We start from the raw sequence: 27,346 nt of genomic DNA on the forward strand, positions 1-27,346 counted from the left end.
GATTGTATTTCCTGAGGAAGCTCCATAAATGTGGAGCCACCACTGAAAAGGCCTTGCTTCTTGTGCTCAATAAGCTAATTTCCCTTCCTGGCAGGTGGACCAGCGGGTGATATTCATCTCCTTGCAGTTAGCAGATTTGTCTACTTAAATTAGCAGCTGCTATTAAAGGCAAAGGAGGAAGCCAGGCTGTGTTTTTAATCTGGTCACTTGACAGTCTTATTTCTGCACTGATTTTAAATGGTGCTCCAGTAGGGTTTGGGTTTTTTTGGCCTGGGTCTGTGCCGCTTGTCCTATCACCTGTCCCGGGTGAACTGCAGTTCCCATTTTGCCTTTGGAGGAGACCTCATTTCAAAGCGTTAATCTGCATTGCTAGAGATAACTCTTGGCAAGCTGAGCCCCCCTCTGAACCTCTGACAGGGAATGCAGATGTGGGCACACGAGGCAGTGCTGGGGGCAGAGCTGGCTGTTTCCCATCCAGCAGCTGGCCAGATGTGTTCTGAACAGTTGACAGCATGATGGTCCTGCTCTACCTCTGGGGTCAGAGGCAATATGCAGGGGGAGGTTGCGCTCTTCTCCTGCTTCTGGGCACCTTTTGCTATTACACTCCAGTGGTTGTACTGGTTTTGTTTTATGTTTGTGCTGTTGATATATAATAAAAAAAATTAAGCACAGCAGAATGAGGGACAGATAAATCTGACCCACGGGCACAATGTGCCAGGGAGCTCAGCTATCAAATGAAATCAGCTGGAGTTGCAGAAGAGCAGAGCAAGGAGAAAGTATCAAGAACTAGAAGACGATCCTGGACATGCCCAGTTTGAAAGGATCAGGTTTCTGCCCCAGACCCTTCTTCTTTTGAAGAGAGAAGCCCGATGGCTAATGTCCCTGGCTTCCGGGGGGGGGGGGTGGACTTCCTGCTTCAAGGTCCTTTTTGCTCTTTGGTGAGGAAGAGAAGAAGAAGTTTGTGGGGTCAGCTGTAGAGGGTTGCAAGATCGGGCAGTCTTGCCAGGGAGCAGTTTGCACATCCCTCCTCTTCGAGGTTAAGGAGATTTGCTTGAGGGTCCCTTGCTGCAAGGCCCCTCAAATCCTACAACTGGCACTGCAAGCAAGAAGGTCCCGGGTCCTTGCGTATCCAGTTAAAGGAGCTAATGGGAGCTTCACACACACACATGCAAGTGGAAGGTGTAGGGTGCCACAATCTGCTTTGAGACCATAGTGGGGTACAATGGTTTAATCCCCCCCCCCGCCCCTCCCATGTCAGGTTCCCAAAACTGGACCAGGAGCCTACTGCAATCTACTTTTTAAAAGCCAGTTGCTAAATGTCTCTCCTTGGCCCTGAGGTTGCAGCAGAGGGAGAGAGAGAATGGGGGCACGCCATGACTCTGCTGCGAGTCCAGCAACATTTGGTCTCCCCTCACCTTAAACACTTCCCATTCCAGCTAGTCATTATAAGACCTTTGCAATTAAGAACCCGAGTCTGGATTTGCCCCCGCTTCTCACTCTCATTTCTTTTTCCTTTTGTGTTGTGTCTTTTGGACTGTAAGCTTGATGGCAGGACCTGTCTCTGTTAAGCCACCCCAGGAACCATTTTGCCTAAGATTGGCTAAGAATGCTTTAAATAAACATATAAATATAATAAACCACAACTGTTGCCTCTCAGCATAGACAATACTGGACTACATAGTTCGGATTAATGGTCTGGCTCACTAAATGGCACTTCTTGTGTTCTTGTCTGGCCTGGTGCCTTTGACTCAGATTGTGTTCAACATATATTTGGAGTGGGCCTCTGTCTCCATGACTGCACACAGGCTTTATGTTCACAAGATCCAGCATCTCCAGTGAATAGGATCTCAGACAGCAGCCCTGCGGAAGACCCTTGCCTATCACCTTGGAGGGGCAGAGCAAGTGAGAGGACCAATCCTCTGAGATGATAGAAGTCTGCTTCCAATGTTGTTTGAGGAGAGGGATCATAGCACAGTGGGACAGAAATGGGAATGTAGATTGCAATTGTTGCTTGTGTGTCCCCATAGGAATAGCCCGGGGGGCAGGGGGGCAGCTGCCCTCCCAGGTCCACAAATATTATTGAAAAGCATCGAAAGTACTCAATTATTTGAGGTACTGCCCCTCCTAGAAGCAGCCTGCCCCGGTATTTTTACCCACACCTTCCCAAGAAACTTTGATTTCTTAAAAAACAACTTTGGCTACTCTCCCCAACAAAAACCATGTCTGGAACAGAAAGCAATCCAGTGAAGTAATCCCCACTACTGCGGGGCTCAAATCCTCCGTGGCCCTGGGACCTGCTCCCGAGTAAGCATGCAACTGGGTCACATAGGAGGGAGAAGCATCCTTCCGTACAGTTAAATGCTATTTGCACCTGTAATTCAGAGTAAGTACCAGTGAGCCGCACAGGGCTTTGCTCCTAAATAAGAATGCACAGAGTCTGAAGCGGCACAACCCGGTGCTATTTGCGCTGGGTGGGGAGGGGGGGTCAAAGCCAGGACTCTTCGTGACCCCCTGGACCAAAGCATGCCAGGCACTTCTGTCCTCCACTGCCTCCCGCAGTTTGATCAGACTCATGTTTGTAGCTTCAAGAACACTGTCCAACCATCTCATCCTCTGTCGTCCCCTTCTCCTTGTGCCCTCCATCTTTCCCCAACATCGGGGTCTTTTCCAGGGAGTCTTCTCATGAAGTGGCCAAAGTATTGGAGCCTCAGCTTCACGATCTGTCCTTCCAGTGAGCACTCAGGGCTGATTTCCCTAAGAATGGAGAGGTTGGATCTTCTTGCAGTCCATGGGACTCTCAAGAGTCTCCTCCAGCACCATAATTCAAAAGCATCCATTCTTCGGCGATCAGCCTTCTTGATGGTCCAGCTCTCACTTCCACACATCTCTACTGGAGCCACGAGAAAGCGGCCCCGCCTCCCGAGACCAGCGCAGCGGAGGGACACGGCCCCTTTAAATCGCAGCTCCCCCCCCCCCGCAGCCCCTCCCTCCTCTTCGCCGCCTTGTTTATAACACGGCGGCGCCGAACTTGCTCCCCGCTCCTCGGCCACGCCCCCTGCGTGCCCATTGGCTGGACGCCTTGGGCTCCTGGCGCGCATTGGCCCGGGCGCCCGCAGGCAAGTTCGGAGGCGCCGGCGGCCTCGCGGTCAGCTGACCTTCGTGGGCGGCCCCTCCCCCTGTCGCTGCTGCTGCTGCGGCTGCGGCGGCTCTGGCGATGGTGGGCAGCGGCCGAGGGCCGGGGGGGCCGCCGCCGCCGCTGCTCCTGCTGGCGCTGCCTCTGCTGCTGCTGGTGCTGCCGCCGGGCGGGCGGGCCGCGCTGGGGCGGAGGGGCGCGGCGGGCGAGCTCCGGGCCCGCGCAGCCACCCAGGCCACCGCTTCCTCCGCCTCGCCCGGGGCCTGGGGCCCGGCGGGGACGCCGCCTCCGCCGCGGGTGATGGGCTTCCGGCTGGAGGAGGGCGCCTCGGCCGCCTGGGCCTCGGGGGGCCTGATCCGCGCCGCGCCGGGGGCCACGCTCCGCCTGCGCCTCTACGGCACCGGCCTCAGCAACCGCAGCTGGCCCTGGGGCGCCTTCGTGCCGGCCGAGGCCCCCTGCGCCGCCGCCTCCCCGCCGCCGCTGCTGCCCCAGGCGGCGCCCCAGGTCCTGGCTCAGGGCGCGCGGGCCGTGGGGGAGCACGCGGCGCTGGTGACGGTGCAGGTGGCGCCCGGCGGGCGCGGCGGCCGCTTCCAGCTGTGCAGCCCGGCGGGGCCCGGGCAGGCGTGGGCTCCGGCCGCCCCGGGCGACGCCATCCTGGTGACGGAGGAGGAGGGCGGCGCGGGGCGGGTGTCGGCCGTGGCCCTGGCGCCCTGGCTGCCGGCCTGGCTGCTGGGCTCGCTGGTGGCGCTGCTGCTGGCGCTGCTGGCCCTGCTGCGCACGCTGCAGCTCAGCACGCTGTGGCTGGAGCCGGCCGAGCTGTACGTGCTGCGCGACTGCGGCTCGGAGCGGGAGCGCGAGGCCTGCAAGGCGCTGGAGCCGCTCCGCCAGCGCGGGGCCTTCGTGCTGTGCTCGCTGCTGCTGCTGGGCTGCGTGGCGCACGCCGCCCTGGCCGTGCTCTTCTACCAGGCGGTGGGGATGCTGGCGCCGGCCGTGCTGGGCGCCGCCGGGCTGGTCTTCCTGCTGGCCGAGGTGCTGCCCTTCGCCCTCAGCTCGCGCTGGGGGCTCTCGCTGGCGCCACGCGGGCTCTGGCTCACGCAGCTCTTCATGCTGCTCACTTTCCCGCTGTCGCTGCCGCTGAGCAAGGTGCTGGAACTGGCCCTGCAGCACGACACCAGCACCTGCCTCCTGCGGGAGAAGATCCTGGACATGGTGCGCAACAGTGACCCCTACAATGAGTTTGTTCGGGAAGAGTTCAGCAAGAGCGCCCTGCGCAACAAGACCGTGGAGGATGTGCTGACGCCGCTGGACGAGTGCTTCATGCTCAATGCCAACGCTGTGCTGGACTTCAACAACATGTCAACGATCATGCAGAGCGGCTACACCCGCATCCCCATCTACGAGGACGAGCGCACCAACCTGGTGGACATGCTCTACGTAAAGGACCTGGCCCTGGTGGATCCTGATGACTGCACCCCTCTCAGCACCATCATCAAATTCTACAATCACCCACTCCACTTTGTCTTCAACGACACCAAGCTGGACGCTGTGCTGGAAGAGTTCAAGCGAGGTAAAAGGCATGCCCCTCAGTTAGGCCACTGACTTGGAAGGTCTGCCCAAGATTCTAGAGCCCTATTTCTCAACCTTGGGTCCCCAGCTGATCTTGGACTACAACTCCCATCATCCCGGACCACTGATCCTGCTAGCTAGGGATGATGGGAGTTGTAGTCCAACAACAGCTGGGGACCCAAGGTTGAGAAACTTCTCTAGAGAGTCATTGCCAGGAGAATAGACAATTGGTTTTCAAACTATCTTCTGTGAAGCCCCAGTTTCCTTAGAACAGACATGGGAAAGCTGCTTCTCTCCAGATGTCGTTGGACTCGAGTCCATCAGTCAGCATGGCCAGTGGTGAGGGGTAATGTTGCAGCTTCATCTGGAGGACCACAGGTTCCCCATACCAACTCCCACCACCCCTGGCTTGCTGGGGCTGGAGGGCACCAGGTTGGCAGAGGCTGAGTCAGGCAGTACAGCAAGAGCTGTGCCAAGTACCTCAGCTTTGCTCCAGCTGTTCTATGAGCCACATGAGCAGGCCAGGTATAAGCTGACAAGTGGGGCTTTTGTAGGTTTGGTTTTTTTGCTGCATACATGTAGTGTCCAAGTTGCAGCCAATCTCAGCATCCCAGCAAATACACACACTGAGGTAATGGCCAGGGGCAACCATGTGGCAGCCCTGTGGAGGTTTCATCTGCTTTCCTCCATGGACGTGGACAGCTAGGGGTTTTAAATACGACTTCAGGCACCGCTAATGCATAGGAACCTCATTTCTTCTTCTCCCACCCCACTTGGTTTTATTATGCTTTCCTGTACAGTCATACCTTGGAAGTCGAACAGAATCCTTTCTGGAAGCCTGTTCGACTTCCAAAACGTTCAGAAACCAAAGCGTGGCTTCTGATTGGCTGCAGGAAACTCCTGCAGCCAATTGTAAGCTGCGGAAGCCCCATTGAACATTCAGCTTCTAAAAAAACAGTACAACTCTATTTGGCTTAACAATCATACTTTGGCTCTCAAACGCCTTGTGAGTCAAACGTTTTGGCTCCCGAACGCTGCAAACCCAGAAGTGAGTGTTACGGTTTGCAAATGCGCTTTGGAACCCGAACAGCCAACTGGAAGCTGCGCCTTGGTTTCCAAATGTTTTCGGAAGTTGAATGGACTTACAGAATGGATTTCGTTCAAGAACCAAGGTACGGCTGCAAATAAGTGTAGATATGTTACTAGTTCAGTAACTAGTCCTTTCTGGTCACCTGAGAGGCTGCAATAATGTCTCCAGCAATCTAGGCCTTGAACCTGCTGGAGTTAAGTGTGTAGGAACCTATTCTGCACTCAGAACTTTTCTGGGTAAGCACAGGCCCTCTAGATGCCGAGCAGAACAAACTCTTTGACTTAAGAAACTTGACCTTACTATATACATCGTGCATGTATAATACTGTCTCTGGAATATATCACTTCTGAAAGGGCCTATATAATGGATTGTTCCTCTGAACCAGCAGAGCACCAACAACCACAGCAAAATGCTCTTCAAGTACAAAAAGGTGTATCTGGGAGGAAGCCAGGTCCAAACCTACCATGCTTCTATGGAGGAGCATTCCATCTTGTCATCTCCCACCTGAAGTGGTACAGTCCAGACACAGGTTGACCACCTCAAAGGCAGCAAGGCTAGTGGTTGCCCAGTGTGTAATGAACCACCCTCTGTTTCCATGGTAACCCTTCCACCATGGTGGTCTGTGGGTAGGGCAAGAGGCCAGTCTTCCTCCCGACTTCAGAGCTGCAGAGAGGGCTGGATGCCATCCTGTTGGGTGGCAATCTCTGCCCCAGCTCCAGTTCTAAGGTGGCTGCAAAGGAAGGCTCTTGAGTTGTGTGACAGCTACACAGAAAAGGAGCTTGGAGAGTCTTGGCTCTGCGGGGCCATATTGGCAAAGAAAAAACCCAACTGCTGTTATTGTTTTATTCATTTATGGAAGTACTAATTTATTTAAGTTTCAAGGCAACTTACCATCGTACAAAAACCCCCAAAACTAATGATAGGTCTAAAAACAATACAAATAAGACCCAAAGTAGAGACCTAAAAACATTATTTTCAGAAGGCTGATTTGAAAAGTTAGTCACAACAATAATGTCACTTCAGTTGTTTCCGTAAACAGGGATCATACCTCAACAGGGATGCTGTTCTGCCAAGCAGGAGAAGCCCCACTCCAGGTTGCTGTGGGGTGGGCTTCAGATACTTAAGGGACAGTCAGGAGAGGGATTCCCACAGGACGCAGTGGCTTGCTGGGTGTAGAAGGAATGAGGCGGTCTCTCAGGTCACCTGGTTCCAAGCTGTACAGGGCCTTGTGTGATGGGATCAAAACCTTGAACCTGGTCTGGTCTCCTGGTTTTCCCTGCTCCAGAGCAGAAAGGAAGGCAGCAGTGGGTTGGATGCCACTGTTGAAAAGTGCTCTGCATGTCCCTTCTCTAAAAGCAAGCGGTGCTCTAGTCATCTTCCAGTGCCCAGCTGCCCATTCTCCTCACCACCCCTTCCCCTAGGAAAAATCACAAGGAGTTTTAGGATTTTCTGTGCATATGCATTCAGAGCACCTTTAAGGGACCAAACCAACAAGCTTCCCTTGTGTCCAGGCCTCCTTGCTTGGAGTGCCTGTAGCATAGGTTGTATCTGCGTAGGCTTCCCTTGAGCAGGGAAATATTCTTGTTTTTAAACTAGTAGGCCTTCCCCAAGACGTTTATCTCCTTTTCCTCCCCTAGCCCTTCTCCCTCCTGAAGCATTTGGCAGGAATAGCTGGGTGGCACCCGTGACCTTTGCATACCTGCAGGGATCTGGCTTGCCCTGCTGAGAAACAGAGCAGCCAAGTTCACGGGTTCAGTTCTCCAGCCTTACCACTTCCAAGCAGGCCCCAGGCCATTTTATTCTGGGAGAATAAGCCTCCTAAGAATCTTACACATCCAGCCCTCCCTCCCCCTCTCATACACACAGATTGGTTGTCCTTACAACTAAGAAGCTGCTTTCCCCTTCTCCTGGCATGTGACGAAAATGAACAGCTTTGCCCCCTTTCACCTCAACCTTTGGAACAAGATTGGCTGCTCCGTCTCCATCGCCTCCTTTCTGTGCTGCCTTTCATTTTGCTTATTTGTTTAGAGCAGAAATGAGGGAACTGTGGCCCTCATTTCTGTTGCACTACCAGCTGCATCGCCCTGACCATTGTTAATGATGGCTGGGGCTGATGGGAGTTGTAGTTCAGCAACACCTGGTGGGGGGTAAGGTTTTCCGCATGCATTTGTACCCAGCTCTTCAGCCATAAGGATCCCAGAGCAACCTATGGACAAGTCAGTCCCTGCCCACAGGCTTTGCAATTGTTGAGACATGACACACAAGTAAAAAGGGACAGGGAGCAGAAAGTGGAGGTGCAGACTGCATGTCCCAGCACAGCTTTGGGAGTTAGAAATCCACAGTGGTGGGAGTCTGATCCTGCTCTAGTAGCACATAAACAAGGAGTAGCACACAGGAGAAAGGGAGAGACACAATAAATCATCGACAACATTGTCCAGCCTTCCCCAGCCTGGTGGCCACAGCTCTTATCAGCCCAAGCCATGGCCGTGCTTGCTGGGGATGAAGGGAGCTGTAGTCCAAAGCACCCAGTGATCGTCACGTTGGGGAGCGGTGGCCTAGTCTGGCAGGCAGCTTTCAGGGCTATTGAGTAAAGGCCTTTCCCAGCTCTGCTTCTGGAGATCATTTTAAAGAGACCCTCGGAACTGAACTGGTGACTTCTGGGTTGCAAAGCAGTTGTTCTTCTACCGCTCAGTTGTGGTCATTGTCACAAACCCTGCTGGATGAGTCCAGTGGCCTACTAAGTCCAGCATCCTGTTTTTGCAGTGGCGAAAGAGATGCTCATGGGAAACCCTCACACAGGACTTGTGCACAAAAGCCCCCTCCCCTCCTGTGGGTTCCAGCAACTGGCATTCAGAAGCAGTGCTGCGCCTGACTCCTACTGTGGAGGCAGAGCAGAGCCATCAGGGCTAGTAGCCAGTGATAGCCTGATCCTCCTCCATTACTTTGTCTAATCTTCTCTAAGTCACCCACTTGGTGGCCATCACTGCTTCCTGTAGTTTAACTGTGTGCTGCAGGAAGAAGTGCTTGCTTTCATCTCTCCCAAACATTCTTGGGGTGTTGAAGTCTGTGGCCAGTTTCAACCCTGTTTCCTCTTCTGCCTTTTCTGTTCAGGCATCTTTGAGGGTGGCAGAGCAGACCCTGGAAGCAAAACCCACCAGGATAGGTGGGAAATCTCAGTCCCAGGGGCCAGGCATGGATGTCCAGATCTCTCTGTTTGGCCCTTGAAACTCTTTCCCCAGGCCACACCCTCACTTGTGTCTTTTCCCTGGCTTGAACATGGCCTTGGGCTGTGACTTATATCTATTTATTTGTTTATCAAAATTTATATACAACTTGATTGTAATAAAACCTTGAAGTGGTATACAAACGTTTAAAAGGTAGTTAAAATTAACAATTGGCTAAAAAGAGATTAAACCACATGTCAGTATTCTGCATGCCTGGGTAGGAATGCCTAGGGAAAATGTTTTAAGCAAGCACTGAAAAGGGCACTGTCAGGGCGCCTGTGTGAAGGCAATAGGCAGGGAAGTCCGAAGTATAGGTGCTGCTATTCCAAAAGATGGATTCTTCCGAGTGCAGAATGAGCTTGCTTGTCTAGATGAATAAATGGTGTGTAGAAAATTCTGGTCTTTATGTGGTTGGAGTGGAGAAGAACCACATCTATGGCTCTGCCCACTGTTTGGCCTCTTGCTCCTCCCACCCCTGGGAGGTTGCCCAGGAGAAAATGCCACCCCTGGGGTGAAAAATGTTCCCCATTCCTGCAGTAGGAATTTCTGCTGCTCTTGCACAGCTCCTGTTCAGTTTACTGGTGCTCACTCAGGAGAACTTCATAGAATCATAGAGTTGGAAGAGACCACAAGGGCCATCGAGTCCAACCCCCTGCCAAGCAGGAAACACCATCAGAGCACTCCTGACATATGGTTGTCAAGCCTCTGCTTAAAGACCTCCAAAGTAGGAGACTCCACCACACTCCTTGGCAGCAAATTCCACTGTCAAACAGCTCTTACTGTCAGGAAGTTCTTCCTAATGTTTAGGTGGAATCTTCTTTCTTGTAGTTTGGATCCATTGCTCCGTGTCCGCTTCTCTGGAGCAGCAGAAAACAACCTTTCTCCCTCCTCTATGTGACATCCTTTTATATATTTGAACATGGCTATCATATCACCCCTTAACCTCCTCTTCTCCAGGCTAAACATGCCCAGCTCCCTTAGCCGTTCCTCATAAGGCATCGTTTCCAGACCTTTGACCATTTTGGTTGCCCTCCTCTGGACACGTGCCAGTTTGTCAGTGTCCTTCTTGAATTGTGGTGCCCAGAACTGGACACAGTACTCCAGGTGAGGTCTGACCAGAGCAGAATACAGTGGCACTATTATTTCCCTTGATCTAGATGCTATACTCCTATTGATGCAGCCCAGAATTGCATTGGCTTTTTTAGCTGCCGCGTCACACTGTTGGCTCATGTCAAGTTTGTGGTCAACCAAGACTCCTAGATCCTTTTCACATGTACTGCTCTCAAGCCAGGTGTCACCCATCTTGTATTTGTGCCTCTCATTTTTTTTGCCCTAGTGCAATACTTTACATTTCTCCCTGTTAAAATTCATCTTGTTTGTTTTGGCCCAGTTCTCTAATCTGTCAAGGTCGTTTTGAGGTGTGATCCTGTCCTCTGGGGTGTTAGCCACCCCTCCCAGTTTGGTGTCATCTGCAAATATGATCAGGATGCCCTTGAGTCCATCATCCAAGTCGCTGATAAAGATGTTGAATAAGACCGGGCCCAAGACAGAACCCTGTGGCACCCCACTAGTCACTCTTCTCCAGGATGAAGAGGAACCATTGATGAGCACCCTTTGGGTTCGGTCAGTCAGCCAGTTACAAATCCACTGAGTGGTAGCAGAGTCAAGACCGCATTTTACCAGCTTCAAGTGCATTGTGCCCCATGTTAACATGGGGTGCCGTTGGGATTTTCCTCCTTGGGCACCAGTAGTCCTAGCCACTGCAGCAGCTGCTCTCTCTTGAGTTCATTCCACTAAACTGGAGGAACCCCGATGGAAAACGGGGTTCTGCCGCTCTCTTCGACTCCCTCCTGTCCTCAAACAAGGCCAGAAGCAGGCAGCCTTGGTGTAGGAGGTAACATTGCCAGCCTTTAAGGAGTTCAGAGTGTTTTCAAAGGAAGAAAACAGCTACCTTCTAATGCTGCAAAGGGCTCTGGTCGCTCCAGGTGGCACATGGCCAGAACTGGCAGATGGGGGCAAATTCCAGGGAGCCAGGCGTGGTCTAAAAACCTTGAGAAGCTCATTGAAGAGAGAGATGGGCTGTTTGGAGCCTTCACGTCAATGACCCTGCAGGAGATCCTTGGAGCCAGCAGGGGGACATTCCACTTGTTTTGCATTGTTCGGCTGAACCCAGCTATTATCGGGAGCCTCGTCTGGGTGCGAGCCGGCAGCCTCCACAGAGAAGCCTATGATCTGAGCCAGTCTGTGGGTGCAATATTCTCGTAATCTGTCATCAGAGCAATTGGCTGGGCTAGAGGATATGTTTTAGCTAGTGAGATGAGGTTTGCATTGTTCACTTTGTATTTAAGAAATGCAAACAGCAAAAACAAGGATACATCTAATGATCCACTAAAAGCGAAACGGTGGGGTCAACAGCAGTAGCTTTAGAGCAAGACTCCCAAGAGACTGAGATTGCAAAATGCTAAATGCTTGGGGAAATTAAAAGTTTTCACCTGGCGCTTAAACGATGACATAGTAGGCACTAAACAAGTATACCCTCCCTCAGACCACATTCAGAAGGTGGGCTGTTAGTGCCTATAAATAAATGGAGAGGGTATTTCATAGTCAGGCTACCGCTACAGCAAAGTCTCTGTCACAGGAGAGACTGAGCCCAAATTGGTGGCTCAGTTGATGGAGGACAGAGCTATCTGTGGCTACTGCCCGTCGCTCCCTGTGCCCTACCTCCAGCATCAGAGGCTGGTTGCCTCTGCATACTGCTTGCTTTGCAGCAGGCTTCCTATTGCCTGGTTGGGCACCGTGGAAACAGGATGCTAGATTGGCCTTTGATCTCATCCAGTAGGGCTCTTTTCATGAGGAAATCAATATAGTTCTTTGCCTTTGCCAACCTGGTGCCCTCCCAAATATTTTGGATCACAGCACCCACCAGCTGCAGCCAGAAAGTGCCAAATGTGTGTTGCAGGCCGGAACATCTGGGGGGCACCAGGTTGGCAAAGGCTTCTGTACCTCCATGTGCTGCACCAGAAAACTTAGGACCCTGCCTTTGGAATATTTGGTGCAATTGTGCATGGACCGCCTGTTTCCATGCTATTATTCTATTTGCACATTTAATTGTCAGGTGCTGAGTGGTAGGAATGTGAAATAGGAGGTGCTGGATGTTGCTGGAGGTAAAGTAGATGGGCAAGGATGGAGACTGTTGCCCAGCCAGGAATCCAGGACTGCATTTTCTGTGGTTGCTCGGTCTGTCCAGGTAAAAATGCAGCCCGGTGGGTCTGGGAACCTTAGCCACTCAAAGCCTGCACAAACCACATTATGTTTTGAACCAGATGCAGGAATATTTTTGTCTGCAATGCTTCTCCTCTATCTGTTTTTATCTTGTGTATGAAGAGGGTCTTGTGGCAACCTCTGCCCATTTCTTCTTCTTAACAGTCTTGTTCTTTACCAATCCCTGTGCCTTCCTGTTCCTTTTTCCCAGGTAAATCGCACATGGCGATTGTTCAGAAGGTAAACAATGAAGGTGAAGGCGACCCTTTCTACGAAGTCATGGGCTTGGTGACATTGGAAGATGTCATTGAGGAGATAATAAAATCAGAGATCATGGATGAGTCAGATGACTACAGTAAGTGGGTTTCGTGCAGGTATGGCCTGTTTGGGGCTTCTCTTCTTCCGCTCCCCTCCCTCTCTTGCCCTTTTTGTTTAGCAAAGACATGTTTTAAACCTCCCTTCCCCTGTAAGGAGTGGACTTGCACCCTAGGTGGTGGTAGCTGCTTAATTTGCTGGTTCAGGTGGGCAGGGGAAGATACAAGGGGAGTATTCAGAAGTGTTATTTTTCACCTGTGTTGGAAGTGGTGCAGTTTACCACCTCATTTTGCTGCATTTATAGTCCTCGTATATAGCTACTAAGTTGGGGGGGGGGTAGGATTTATACAAATTCCTTTTCCTCCTCCAGAATTGGGAAATAGCTTGGCCTATTTATGCACGCGGGAGGATGAAGCAGTAGAAAGCTGATGCTAAAATGGGGGCTGCATCAGGTCAAGTTGCAAGAAGGGGATTACAGTTTTAGATGCTTCTCTTGACTTATTTAAAACAATTGCAATTAAAACACTGGCACTAGAAAAGGTTCTCCTGCACCCTTTTGTCAGTTGGAGAGGTTTTCTATTTGACATAAACTTTTCATGTAGGAGAGCAAAGGAAAGTGAGGACTGATGTGTGCCCTGAAGTTCACTCAGCCAACGGGTTCTGCTGCAAGTCTGTTCACAGCTGGGGGAAGAAAAGCAGGGAAGCCCCAGATCCACAGCTCAGAACCGGAGACAGTGTGTAGCTGCTGTCACAAGTATTTCACTCAGGAGATGGCAGTTCTGTACTGCTAATAAATGGATGTGTGCCCTGCAGGGAGATTTGTATTTGGAGAAGCAGGGAGCACGCTGGGGTGCCATTGAGCATGGGGACTCCTGCAGTGGAAATTCCATGGAATCAAAGATTCAAGTGTGTTGGAGATAACTGATCGCCCTCAGAGTGCAGTGCATTGCTTGCCCTTTTTAGGTAGTTGCAGCTGGAATGACAACTGGTGGTAGTTACTAAAAAATGGCAAGGAAATTTGTTTAGTGCTCAGACTACGCATCTTTATTCCTTGGAGCATCAGTGATTTTCATTTCCTCTTTACACCTAGGGCTGTGTGTGTGTGCCTAAATAAATAAATCAAAAATCTATACCAAGCTATCCTAACTTTTCCACCCTGAATAAATACTGCATAAATTTTCCACCCTGAAAAAATACAAATTCACACAAAATAGGCTCACTTTCTGGGCTGCATCATAATGGGCGCCGGGGGGGGGGGGAGTTGTACACATATGAACAACATGGGCTAGAAACTTAGGGGGGTATTAAAACTAAGATTCCCAGGAAACTCAGTTCTGCAGTCATAAGTATTCTGCATTTTTTCCTGTACTTGTGCAGAATTGTTGAATCCCTACCGTCATGTTTTACAAGAGAACCCACCAGTGCTAGTAAGGATGGATGGCTTGATTCTTCTGCCTCCTGTTGTCTTTTTTGGCTTTCTCTCCCATCCCTCTAGGGGAGAACAAATTGAAAAAGAAGCCGCCTGCACTTGGGACCTTGATGGACCGCAGGAAAGAAGATTTCTCCTTGTTCAAAGTGTCCGACAATGAGTACAAGGTGAAAATCTCTCCCCAGTTACTCCTGGCTACGCAGCGCTTCTTATCCAGAGGTAAGAGCAGGGAAGAGATCTTGCCGTCTGGCAGTTTTTGTTCCTTCCCTCCACCAGCACCACCACCTTCCACCATCTCTGCTCAAGGGGCTACACTGGGTTTGGATGCTTATTCCAAGGTTTATTTTCCCTCTGAAATGTGTGTTTTTAATCCAGTTAAGTGGCTGATAACTGTGTTACAAGGATGGGAGATGCTCAAAGTCCAGCTGATAGCTATGTCCCAGTCTGCAGATTAGTCCAAGAAGCAGGGAGCGCACCATGTCTTACAGCAGCTCTCCCCAACCTGGTGCCCTCCTGATGTTTTACACCACAGCTGGCATTTGTGCTGGCTGGGGCTGGTGGAAGTTGTAGTCCCACAGCATCTGATGTATGCCTCTGATGTATTGAAGAAGGTTGTCATTAGAGCATGTTAATTTTTTCATTTTTCAAATTCCCAAAACGAGGGGTGCTTAAAAAGTTGCAACATAACTTGGGAATTCAAAATATATTTTGGTTATGTTCATATAATTTTGTTTTGCTTGGTAAGTAAAATGTGTGTGAAATTGCATAGAAATCATTAAAAATGATTGCCAAGTAGTTGCAGTTATGGCATATATTCAGATTATTCATTATTATTATTGTTATTATTTACCATTGCCTGACATTTTCAGAAGGTTTTCGGAAAGCAGTTTATGTGCTTCTTCATTAGATGTAAACTTATCAAGCTAAATGTTGTCCATTCACAAAAATAACAGATTTGAATTCCTCACAACCAAAAACATATTTTTAAGACCTCTCACTGAAGAAATTAAGTTTCACCCCCTAAAATCACACGCCCTGTATGCCGTATGGGAATTTGCAAATACAGAAGTTGTTGAGCATCCCTTTCAGCAGCTAAGAGAGAGATTTGCTTTTCAGGCTCCCTAAGGACAGCACAGCAACGAAAGCCCCTCTGCAGATGCAAGACCACACACTATATTGCTGTATCCTTCATTTAACCGTCTCTTTTGTCTGACGAGAGCCGGAGACTGAAGGGTCTCTTCCTCAAGCTGATACATTTCAAGGCCATGCTGAAATTTAAACATATTCCACCAAGGGGCAGTGCTAGTTGTTGGACTACAACTTTCATCAGCCCCAGCTGCCGTGGCCAGTGTTCATGAATGAAGGAAGTTCTAGCTAATGTTCTGAATGAGAGCCAGTGTGGTTAGAGTGTCAGACTAGGGTTCAAATCCCCTGCATAGCCATGAAGCTGAGTGGGTCATTGTCTCTCAGCCTAACCTGCCTTACAGGGTTGTTGTGAAGATAAAATGGAAGAGAGGAAGAGCCATGTATGACACCTGTTCTCCTCCCAACTTGGGGAGAAAGCAGAGGCCGTGTGGCCTCACATCGCCACCTCCATTGGGCTGCTGTGAGTGAATAGGGCCTTTTTGGTGGCAGCACCTCCCCAGACACACTTGACTGCTCTGTATTCTTCTAACCTTTAAGGCACCAGGTTAAAATTTTATTTTCTCAGGCATTTAATGAGATGACTGTTTGCTATGCTGGGTCTTTTGTAAAGCAGTTTGTTCTTTGTTTTGTTGATGTTGAATCCTAAATGTGAAGTTTCTCCTTTTATTCTTTCTGCCTATTTTTACTGTTGTTTGATTTCTAAATTTCTTAAGTCTGAACTGGCTGATGCTACCTTTTCTGTCTCCTCCACACGCTTCCCTGCAGAGGTGGATCTCTTCAGCCCAGCCCGAATCTCTGAGAAGGTCCTGCTGCAGCTGCTGAAACACCCCAGTGTCAACCAGGACGTCAAGTTTGATGACAGCAACCGCCTGGCTGCTGAGCATTACCTGTACCAGCGCAACCAGCCAGTCAATTACTTCATCCTAATCCTGCAGGTACCACACTTCAAACATGTGGCCCCCAAAGTCCCCATCTGGCCCTTACAATACCCCTCACTGGCCCTATTTCACACAATCCTCAAATGTAGGGTTATATATAAAAAGAACACTATACAGTGGTACCTTGGTTGTCGAACTTAATCCGTTCTGGGAATCTGTTCGACTTCTGGAACCATTTGAAAACCAAGGCTCGGCTTCCGATTGGCTGCACTCAATTGGAAGCCACATTGGACGTTTGGCTCCCAAAAAACGTTTGCAAACCAGAACACTTGCTTCCAGGTTTGCAGTGTTCAGGAGCCGATTTGTACAGGAGCCAAGCCCTTCGGGAACCAAGGTACCACTAGGTACCACCAAGGTATATATCTAGAGAGAGAGTGGGGGGGGGGGAGAGGGAGAGAGAGAGAGAGGTTTTATCCCCTCCTTCCTCCTAAGAGCTCATGGTTCTTGCCTCTCCTCCCATTTTTATTTTCACAACTACAGTGGTGCCTCGCAAGACGAAAAGAATTCGTTCCGTGAGTCTTTTCGTCTTGCAATGCTTTTCGTCTTGCGAAGCACGGTCCGTCGCAACTGCGCCTCTTCAAGCGGCTTTAAAAAAAAAGTGCAAGACGTTTTCGTCTTGCGAAGCAAGCCCATAGGGAAATTCGTCTAGCGAAGCAACGCAAAACCAAAAAACCCTTTCGTCTAGCAAGTTTTTCGTCTTGCGAGGCATTCATCTTGCGGGGCACCACTGTACTTTGCTTGGTGGATTAGGCAAAGCAGCTGGCCCAAGGTCACCCATTAAATTTCATGGCTGCACAAGGATTTTAACCCAGATCACCCCAGCCCTGGTCCAGCATTCTAATCACTGCACCTCTCTGCCTGTTCAGCTGTGAGACAGGCAGAAATAATGCAGGTAGAGCATGCAATGAAGTCGGGGGGAAGGGAAAGCTTTACCCTTCGAGTCAGCCTGGCGTGCAGCATTGGGGTAATAATAATAATAATAATAATAATAATAATAATAATAATAATTTATATCCCAGCCTCCCCAGCCAGAACCGGGCTCAGGGCAGCTAACATCAAAATATACAATATACTAAGACATAAAATTCAGCAATCGACTGAAATACAGCTTGAAATCGGATTAAAATCAAAATAAGAACAGTTGGCTACCCAATAATAAATTTTATTTAGAGTTATTTAGAGTAGAGTTAGAGGTGCCTTGGTTCAACCCCTGGATCCACTGTGAATCCACAGGTGACCTTGGGTCAGTCCTTCCCTCTTTTCTCCAGCATAGCCTACCTCACATGGCTGTTGTAAAGATGAAATTCATGCACAGGAGCACTGTGGCAACATCTTGGTCTACAACCTACCATTTCAGATACTACTGCCATACAACTTTGTTTACAAATACTAATGGCATGTGATTTTTTAATATATTGTTTGCATTCTCTATCCTTTTACCCCGCCTCCCCTAAGGAGACCAAGGTGGAACACATGGATCTCCCCAGCCCAAGTTTTCCCCTCACAACAACCCTGTGAGGTAGGTTAGGCTAAGAGAGAGTGAATAGCCCCCGTGCTGCCCAGTGAGCATCCCAGGAGAGCGGCAGTGAAGTCTAGCGGAGGACAAACTCAGGTCCTCGACTCTTTTTCTGTGCAGAAGCCATGAGGTGACCTGCCAGACTTATTGACAGAGTCGCCTTGCACTTGCAAGGAATGAGGTGGTAGCAGTTGCTTGTGATTGATTAGCATAAAGGAAATTGGAGAATGAGCAGAACATCCAGCAGAGGCAGAACCCTTTATTTTGTTCCCTGCTTCCAACTAACCATTTTCATGGTTCCACTTCTTTGCGTTTCTAATGAAATCTAAAGGTTTCACTGCAGCTGACAGGAGAGCTTTTGTTAAAGCTTATATGTTTTGCAAAATAATTTTTTCTGTGACTCTCAGCTGGTCCTAATTGTGCTCTGTGGGTGCAGTGCATGTGTCTATATGGACCAACAGAGGGGCTTGCACTTTGGGGCAAACTCTTGGAGGATAAGGCTAGCCACGGCTGCTGCTAGATGACAGCTATGTGCCGCCTCTCGCCCTGGAAACGGAAGGCTTCTGCATACCGCTAGCTGGGGAGCACAAGGGAGCGCAGTTGCTCTCGTGTCTGGCTTCTGCCCAGAGGTCGACCTCTCTGAGAAGAGAAGGATGGACTAGATGGGTCTTTGGTCTGCTCTGGCAGGGATCTTCCATCGTCGGAGTAGACTCTCCACAGGGCCATTGCAATGAGCCTCAGCACTGCACGATTCACCGCTGCCTCACAGGAGAGAGGATTTATACCTGGGCTTCCCGACAGCCCCCGCCATCCTCCATCATCATCATTTATTTATTTGTATACTGCCCTTCATTGGAAGGTCACAGGGTATTGCTGGACATCTCCATCACTTTTCTGCCAAGGCATCCAGGACTTAGCTATTAGCCCGAACAAATGGTACCAAATAGCTCTGGGTCCCTATCAGTGGGATGCTCTCCCTGGGCTGACTCCTTTTCACCCTCCCCCCCCCCGGCCTTTGGATAGACTGAGATGCTGCTGCTGTTTCTGGGGCGCTGGCAAATCTTCCTGAGGCTGTGGTGGGGCTGGTTCTGTTTCTGTGCTGTAACATACAGTGGTACCTGCAATTTCAAATTGTCTCCTTTTTTTTAATAAATTTTTTATTGATTTTACAATTTTTTTAAAACAATACAGACATATAAAAAGACATACACACATGTATAGTTTCATAACCTTCTTTTCATGAACCATGTTTCTCAGACTTCCCCATACCTCCCCTTTCTGCATCCCAATGTCCAAAAGTTTTTAGCAACTCTAAATATTTCTGTCAGTCCTCTGTCCTCTTAATCTTTCCTTTAGTCTAATCTTATATCGCTGTAACCCTTTCTTACTCAAAACCTCGACATTCTAACATTCAACAAGTTTATAGTAGTCCTTAAGGTAAATTTTAAATTTCTTCCAATCTTCTTCCGCCGTCTCCTTTCCCTGGTCGTGAATTCTGCCAGTCATCTCAGCTAATGTCATATAGTCCATCACTTTCATCTGCCATTCTTCCAGGGTGGGTAGATCTTGTGTCTTCCAATACTTTGCGATGAGTATTCTTGCTGCTGTTGTGGCATACATAAAGAAAGTTCTGTCCTTCTTTAACACCAATTGGCTGACGATGCCCAAGAGAAAGGCCTCTGGTTTTTTGGGGAAAGTGCATTTAAGTACCTTTTTCATTTCATTATATATCATTTCCCAGAAAGCCTTAATCTTTGGGCACGTCCACCACAGGTGATAGAAAGTACCTTCAGTTTCTTTACATTTCCAACACTTATTATCAGGCAAATGATAAATTTTTGCTAGCTTGACTGGGGTCATGTACCACCTGTAGATCATTTTCATAATGTTTTCCTTTAAGGCATTACATGCCGTGAATTTAATACCGGTGTTCCACAACCATTCCCAGTCAGCAAACATAATATTATGCCCAACATCCTGTGCCCACTTAATCATAACCGATTTAACTGTTTCATCTTGTGTGTTCCATTTCAGCAGCAAATTATACATTCTTGACAAATTCTTAGTATTGGGTTCTAGCAGTTCAGTCTCTAATTTTGACTTTTCCACCTGAAAGCCAATTTTCCTGTCCTGTTTAAAAACCTCCATTATTTGAAAATATTGAAGCCAGTCTTGTAATTTAGGTTTCAGTTTCTCATGACTCTGTAATTTCAATTTATCTCCATCCTGTTCCAGAATTTCCCAATACTTTGGCCATCTGGCCTCCATATTGAGTTTCTTCAATGCCTTAGCCTCCAAGGGTGACAACCATCTAGGGGTTTTGTTTTCCAACAAATCTTTGTATCTTATCCAAACATTAAACAATGCTTTTCTGACAATATGGTTTTTGAAGGCCCTATGCACCTTGATTTTGTCATACCATAAATATGCATGCCAACCAAATGCATTATTAAACCCTTCCAAATCCAACATGTCTGTGTTCTCGAGGAGCATCCAGTCTTTCAGCCAGCAAAACGCAGCTGCTTCATAGTACAATTTTAGATCCGGCAGGGCAAACCCCCCTCTTTCTTTGGCATCTGTCAATATCTTAAATTTAATTCTGGGCTTTTTGCCCTGCCAGACAAATTTCGAAATATCTTTCTGCCACCTCTTGAAACAGTCCATCTTGTCAAGAATCTGTAAGGTTTGAAACAAAAATAACATTCTAGGCAATACATTCGTCTTAATAACTGCAATTCGGCCTAACATTGACAGTTTCAAATTTGACCATATTTCTAGATCTTTTTTAATTTCCAACCAACATTTTTCATAGTTGTCCTTATACAAATTCAAATTTTTAGATGTCAAATAAACCCCTAAGTATTTCACCTTCTTAACCACTGTCAAACCTGTCTCTTCTTGAAATTTCTCCTTCTCCATGACTGTTAAATTTTTTTCTAAAACTTTCGTTTTTTGTTTGTTCAGTTTGAATCCAGCTACCTGGCCAAATTGTTGAATTATCTCCAACACCCTTTTCGTACTAGTGTTTGGCTCTTGTAGGGTCAATACTAAGTCATCTGCAAATGCCCTTAACTTATAATGTTTAACTCCGACCTGTACGCCTTTAACCTGCTGGTCGTTTCTAATCATATTCAGCAACACCTCCAGGACAGAAATAAAAAGCAATGGGGAAATTGGGCATCCCTGTCGTGTTCCTTTTTCTATTTTAAGTTCCTCAGTTATCACATTATTTACAATCAACTTGGCTTTTTGTTCAGAATATATCGCACCCATACCATTCTCAAATCCTTGGCCTACCCCCATCCCATGAAGATTCTTTTTCATAAAACTCCAAGAAATGTTGTCAAAGGCTTTCTCCGCGTCCACAAAGATCAGCACTGCTTTAGTGTTTATTTTCACCTCTAGCAATTCTAAAATGTCTATTATATTCCTTACATTGCCTGATAGGTGCCTTTTTGGGAGAAAGCCTGCTTGGTCCTTATGAATCTTCTCCATCAACACTCTTTTAAATCTTTTTGCCAAAATGTCTGCAAAGATTTTGTAATCCACATTAAGTAGTGATATTGGGCGGTAGTTCTTGAGTTGAGTCTTTTCAGTCTCTGTCTTTGGTATGAGTGAAATATACGCTTCTTTCCACGATTCCGGTGCCTTTTTCCCCTCTAAAATCTCGTTGCAGACTTCCTTTAACGGATAAACCAACCACTCCTTCAAAGATTTATAATATCTGGAAGTCAGTCCATCTGGCCCTGGAGATTTGCCCAATTGCATGTCTTGAATGGCACCCTCTATCTCTTGTTCAGTTATTCTCTGGTTTAAGTCCACCTTGCTTTGATGAGAGATTTTCTGTAATCCATGTTTATTAAGGAATTTATCTATATCCTCTTCGTTTTGTGGTCCTTCAGAATAAAGTTTTTTGAAATAACTCAAAAAGCAGTTTCTAATCTCATTGGGCTTAGATATATTCTTTCCATCCACTTCTAGGCTTGTAACTGTATTTAGTTTCTGCCTTTTCTTCAATTGCCATGCCAGAAGTTTGCCACATTTATCTGCCGATTCAAATGTCTTTTGTTTCATTTGCTTTATCTTCCATTCAATCTCCTGATTCATCAATTCCATATATTGTGTTTGATATAACTTGATCTCTCTCAAAATCTCCTGGGACTTCGGTTTTGATCTTAATTTTTTCTCTCCTTCTCTTATCTTTTCCAAAATCTTTTCCTTCTTCTCATTCTGCTTTCTCTTCTTGATTGAATTTTGTTGAATCAGAAATCCTCGCATCACAGCTTTACTTGCGTCCCATATCACTCTTTTTTCCACATCGGCCTTTAGGTTTATTTCAAAATAGTCCTTTAAAGTTTTTTGGGCCTTCATGTGAATCTCTTTATCTCTAAACAGGGTGTCGTTCATCCTCCATCTGAATTGACCAGTTGTTGTAAGTTTCATTTCCATCTTCAAGGCGTTATGGTCGGAGCAGGTTTTTGGGCAGATTTCTATTTTCTTGATCTTTGGAGCCATCCCACTAGTAATCGAAATTTGGTCGATTCTGGTCCAGGTCATCATTGTTTGGGAGAAAAAGGTTCCCTCTCTCTCCAGAGGGTTCCTTGTTCTCCATATGTCTATTAGGTCCATATTTTCTGTCATCTCAAAAAAAGGTTTTCGGAAGTCTCCCTTCCTTGGAGATTGTCAGTCTTTGTGCTTTGTCCATATTTGTAGAAACTACGCCATTCATGTCTCCCATGATTATCATATTATAATCCAAATAGTCCATCAAAGTTTCATGGAGTTTCTTGAAAAATTCCGCTTTGCCTTCATTTGGTGCGTAAATTCCAACTATTAGATATTTTTCTCCTTGCACTTGTATTTCCACTGCCAGGTATCTTCCTTGTTCATCTTTAAACATCATTTTTGGGGCCCATTTTTCTTTTACATAAATCACGACTCCTCTTTTCTTAACTTTATCCGATGAGATAAATTCTTGTCCTAATCTTTTATTTATAAGTAGTTTCCTGTGTACTCTGGTTATATGAGTTTCTTGTAAGCAAATCAAGTCCAATTGTTCCCTTTTCAAAATGTGAAATACTTGGCGTCTCTTCAAAGGCATGTTCAGCCCATTACAATTCCAACTAAGGAATTGCAGGGCCATCTTGTTATTTTTCTGTTACTCCTCCAACCGCTCCAAGTTGTTGCTCTTCCTCTGATGGTGCTGGGTCAAGTCCGTACGATAGGTTAAGAATGTCTAGTGCTCTCCTTTGTTCTGCAATTGGATCCACAGTTCCCTTCTGTAAGTCCTCTTGATTTCTTTCCAGGAATCTTTCTTTGTCTTGTATTGTCTTTATTTTCACCTTCTTTCCCTTATAGTCAAAAGACAGTCCTTGTGGGTACTCCCACCTGAGCGGGATGGTGTTCTTCTTCAACAGATAAACCAAGTCCTTATAGAAGGCTCTCAGCTCCAAGATATGTTTAGGAATATCTTTAAAAATCTGTATAGGTGAATTTTCAATTTGCAAGGCCCTTCCGTAATGTAATTTTAATATTTTGTCCCTTTCTTCCTTCGATCTAAGGGTAATCAAGCAGTCCCTCGGGAAAGTCCCTCGGGGTCTTTCTGTTCTGTCTTCTGCCCAGTCTGAATGCTGTTGTTATTTTTATTTCTTCATCCTCCAGGTCTTCCCAGAAATCAGCAAACTCTCGTGTCAGAAACTCCACTAGGTTATCTCCTTCGCTCTCGGGAATCAGTCTTAATTTCAGATTTCTTTCCTTTCTCTGTAAATCCCACAAAGCCAGAGTTGTATCATGCTCATAAACTTTTTTAGCAATCGGTTCTAAATTCTGTTGAGTCTCTCCAGCAATAGCTCTGGCTTCCTCTGCAATCTTACGTGTTGCGGAATTTTCTTGGACCAGCTTATTTATGGATTCTGTGTTCAAATCCAATCTTGCTGTTAACTCTGTTAATTTCTGTGTATTTTCTGTACTCTGCTTTGTCAAGTTCTCCAAAGACTGATTTATCTTGAGAAGCGCTTGTGTCACTGACTCCATGGAAGCAGCTGTCACTTTTTCTTGTCCTGTTGCTCCTAAAGGAGTTGCGCCAGTGATTGAGCCTCTTTTCTTTTGTTGCTGTTGCTGTTGTTGTTGTTGCTTTGCCTTAGCTCTTGTGGTTATCTCTTCTGCTGAGCCACTCATGTCCCAAGGTCGTTCCCAAGGGAATAGTCCTCTGATGGAAAATTCCACTGTCCTGAGCTGTTACAGCCGTTACTTTAGCCCTCTAGAGGGAGCAAACCAAAATGTCCGAATACGGAGACAAAGAAGTTAAAGACAAAGGTATCAGGAGGCTTGTAAAAGTCTTTTACAGCACCTTTCCCAGTAGATACAATTTAAACATACTCCAATAAACTGTAACAACAGAGTCAAAAAACTTTGTAACAGAGAAGACTTCAACTATGTAACTTTCCCAGGAGTTAAAAACAATTCCGTGCTTTAATGCCTTATTTGGCAGTCCGCTTCAGGGCAGTGAGGCAGCAGAAGAGTTTTCCCTTTTTAAATAGATCGTGCAGTTCTTAATGTTCCTTTTTCCCTCCCCTCTGCCCTGCTTGCTAGAGGGGAGATCTAAGTTCAATGTCAGGTTTAAGTTGTCAAATAAAAAAGTCACATACGGGTGCAGCTTTAAAGTTCCGTTGCTTTAGCTGTCATGCAGTCAGGGGAGGCAGACTTCCTTAATTTTTACCATCCCCGTTTTCAGCCGAATTTTCCTTTAAAAGGTTCCAAATTAGCGTTCAATCTTACTCACAGGTTTATTCAGTCCAGATTTGTAGGAAGGAATCAGCGCTCTCCGTCAATGGCGACGCGGCTTCACTCTGCGGGCTGGGTAGCGACTCTCAGCACCGCGCTCTCCCGATGCCGTTCCAGAGCCTTTAAAAAGGCTCTGCAGTAAGGGGGGGCGCTTTTGGTGCCCACCGAGTCTCCTTGTTCACAGGCTTCTGCACCTGTGATTTTAGGGGTCCCCCGCTTGCCGTAGCGGGTCAGACCCGAACTCGCAGAGCAGTCCTCCTCCGGAGCTCGGAAAGAGGACCGCCATTAACGCTGGCGCTGACCGGAAGTCTCCTCAAATTGTCTCCTCCTTGTTCCAAAATTTCCCAATATTTCGGCCATTTGGCCTCCATATTGAGCTTTTTCTGAGCCTTTGCTTCCATCGGTGACAACCACCTTGGGGTTTTATTTTCAAGTAGGTCATTATATCTTATCCAGACATTAAACAATGCTTTCCTGACAATATGATTTTTAAATGCTTTATGTGCTTTGACCTTATCATACCATAAATATGCATGCCATCCAAATACGTTGTTAAAATCTTCTAAATCCAAAATGTCTGTATTTTCAAGGAGTAGCCATTCTTTCAACCAGCAAAAAGCTGCTGATTCATAATAAAGTTTAAAGTATGGCAGGGCAAATCCACTTCTTTCCTTTGCATCAGTTAATATCTTAAATTTTATTCTAGGCTTCTTGCCCTGCCAGACAAATCTAGAGATATCTCTCTGCCACTTCTTGAAACTGTCCATCTTGTCCACAATTTTCAATGTCTGAAACAAAAACAACATTCTAGGCAATGCATTCCTTTTTATCACAGCAATACGACCCAACAATGAAGCTTCAAATTTGACCAAATTTCTAAATCTTTTTTCACTTCCGTCCAACATTTTTCATAATTATCTTTAAATAAGTTCCCATTTTTGGCTGTCATATTAATCCCCAAGTATTTCACTTTCTTAACCACAGTCAGACCTGTCTCAATCTGAAACCTCTCTCTTTCAATCGGTGTTAAATTTTTCTCTAAAACCTTAGTTTTTAACTTGTTCAGTTTAAATCCTGCTACTTGACCAAATTTTTGAATTAATTCTAAAACCCTTTTAGTGCTAGATTCTGGCTCCTGTAATGTCAATACTAAGTCATCTGCAAATGCTCTCAGTTTGTACTGTTTGGCTCCGACCTGTATACCTTTAACCAACCGGTCCCTTCTAATCATATTCAGCAGAACCTCCAGGACCGATATAAAAAGCAGTGGGGAGATTGGGCATCCCTGTCGTGTCCCTTTTTCTATCTTAAAATCTTCTGTCACCACATTATTTACAATTAATTTAGCCTTTTGTTGAGAGTATATTGCACCAATACCATTTTCAAAACCTTGGCCTACCCCCATCCCCTGTAGGTTCTTCTTCATGAAACTCCAAGAGATATTGTCAAAAGCTTTCTCCGCATCCACAAATATCAGAACTGCTTTAGTGTTTATATTCACTTCTAGTTTTTCCAAAATATCAATTATATTCCTCAAGTTATCAGACAAGTGTCTTCCCGGGAGAAAGCCCGCTTGGTCTTTATGAATCTCTTCCATCAAAACTTTTTTCAATCTCTTGGCCAAAATGTCTACAAAGATTTTGCAGTCCACGTTAAGTAACGATATAGGGCGTTAGTTCTTAAGCTGAGTCTTTTCAGTCTCTGTTTTCGGTATAAGTGTAATGTACGCCTCTTTCCACGACTCTGGTGCCCTTTTCCCCTCCAAAATTTCATTGCAGACTTCCTTCAAAGGTTTCAATAACCACTCTTTCAAGGATCTATAATATCTAGAAGTCAGCCCATCCGGTCCTGGAGATTTGCCCAATTGCATGTTTTGAATGGCACCTTCCACTTCCTGTTCAGATATTTTATAGTTCAGCATTAATTTACTTTCTTGAGAGATTTTCTGTAATCCATTTGTCTTCAAGAATCGGTCTATGTCCATTTCTTTCTGTGGCCCTTGCATATATAATTGTTTAAAGTACCTCTGGAAACAGTTTCTAATCTCAGTTGGGTTGTGTATATTCTTTCCTTCCACTAGAGGTCCCCAGCCTTTTGGACACAGGAGCACATTTGGAAACCTAAGAATTTGTTCTGGGCACCACAGAATATCCATTTCACAGAGGAAAAACTGGTGTTGCTCAGAACACACTCCAGCACCTCTATACACCCCAAAACAAAACGCAGGCCTCCCAAAAACTGCTCAAATAAAATAAAATGGGAGTGTGTCAAGGGGTGCCCACAGGGGCCATATCAGGGAAACCATAATCCTGCAGTAACCTTTGCCAGCCTAGAACTGTATTCAACGCTGGCCATCCAATCTAATGCTCAGAAGAGACCCACGGAAATTAATACACACAGCTAACTTAAGTGCATTAATTTCATTAGGTCTACTCTGAGTAGAACTTGGTTGGATACAAAAATTAGTGTTTTTGGACCTCCACTCGGATCAGCCCCAGTTAGTATGCCTGTGCTTGCAGGGGTCTGGAGGGCATCAGGTTAGCAGAAGCTGTCCAGTACAAACGCCCCCCCCCCCCCCGAGAAACTTCCATGGCGGATTAGTGGCCATTTATCCAGCACATGAACCCTCCAGGGGAAACTGTACCTGCCATATTCTGTAAGATACTGTTGTGTTAACGTCTTCCTTTATACTGACATCAGTAACATTCAGACTCTCCTCTTCAGGGCTTATATGAATTTTGCTATTGTTATTTAGATCTGAACTATGCCTTTAGGTTGGGTAAAAGGTGCTTAGTTTGTTACTTTTCTCTTTTTAATGCATAACATATTAAAACTTTGTTTTTTGCAACTCAAGAGTGGTAATACTAAAGTAAAAGCAGGGACTGTCTTAAACTAAAAAAAGGGTTGGTTTACGCAATAAAAACCAAACCAACTTGTGCTGAGTG

The 27,346-nt window shown here is 46.7% G+C and overlaps 1 protein-coding gene across 2 annotated transcripts in view; it reads left to right on the forward strand.

Annotated features, from left to right (window-relative positions):
- Nucleotides 1-3,199: 3,199 nt before the first annotated feature.
- Nucleotides 3,200-27,346, forward strand: part of CNNM3 (cyclin and CBS domain divalent metal cation transport mediator 3) — a 33,178-nt gene continuing 9,031 nt past the window's right edge. For both annotated transcript variants that reach the window (XR_014009896.1, XM_081200945.1), the window contains exons 1-4: nucleotides 3,200-4,700; nucleotides 12,486-12,629; nucleotides 14,085-14,237; nucleotides 15,930-16,099. Coding sequence is in view for 1 of the 2 variants with exons in the window: in XM_081200945.1 (XP_081057071.1) it covers nucleotides 3,215-4,700; nucleotides 12,486-12,629; nucleotides 14,085-14,237; nucleotides 15,930-16,099 (1,953 nt within the window). In the remaining variant the exon portion in view is untranslated. The remainder of the gene's footprint in view (nucleotides 4,701-12,485; nucleotides 12,630-14,084; nucleotides 14,238-15,929; nucleotides 16,100-27,346) is intronic.

This window comes from Podarcis bocagei (assembly GCF_964188305.1).
Source record: "Podarcis bocagei genome assembly, chromosome: 7".
NCBI classification, from domain to species: Eukaryota; Metazoa; Chordata; class Lepidosauria; order Squamata; family Lacertidae; genus Podarcis; species Podarcis bocagei.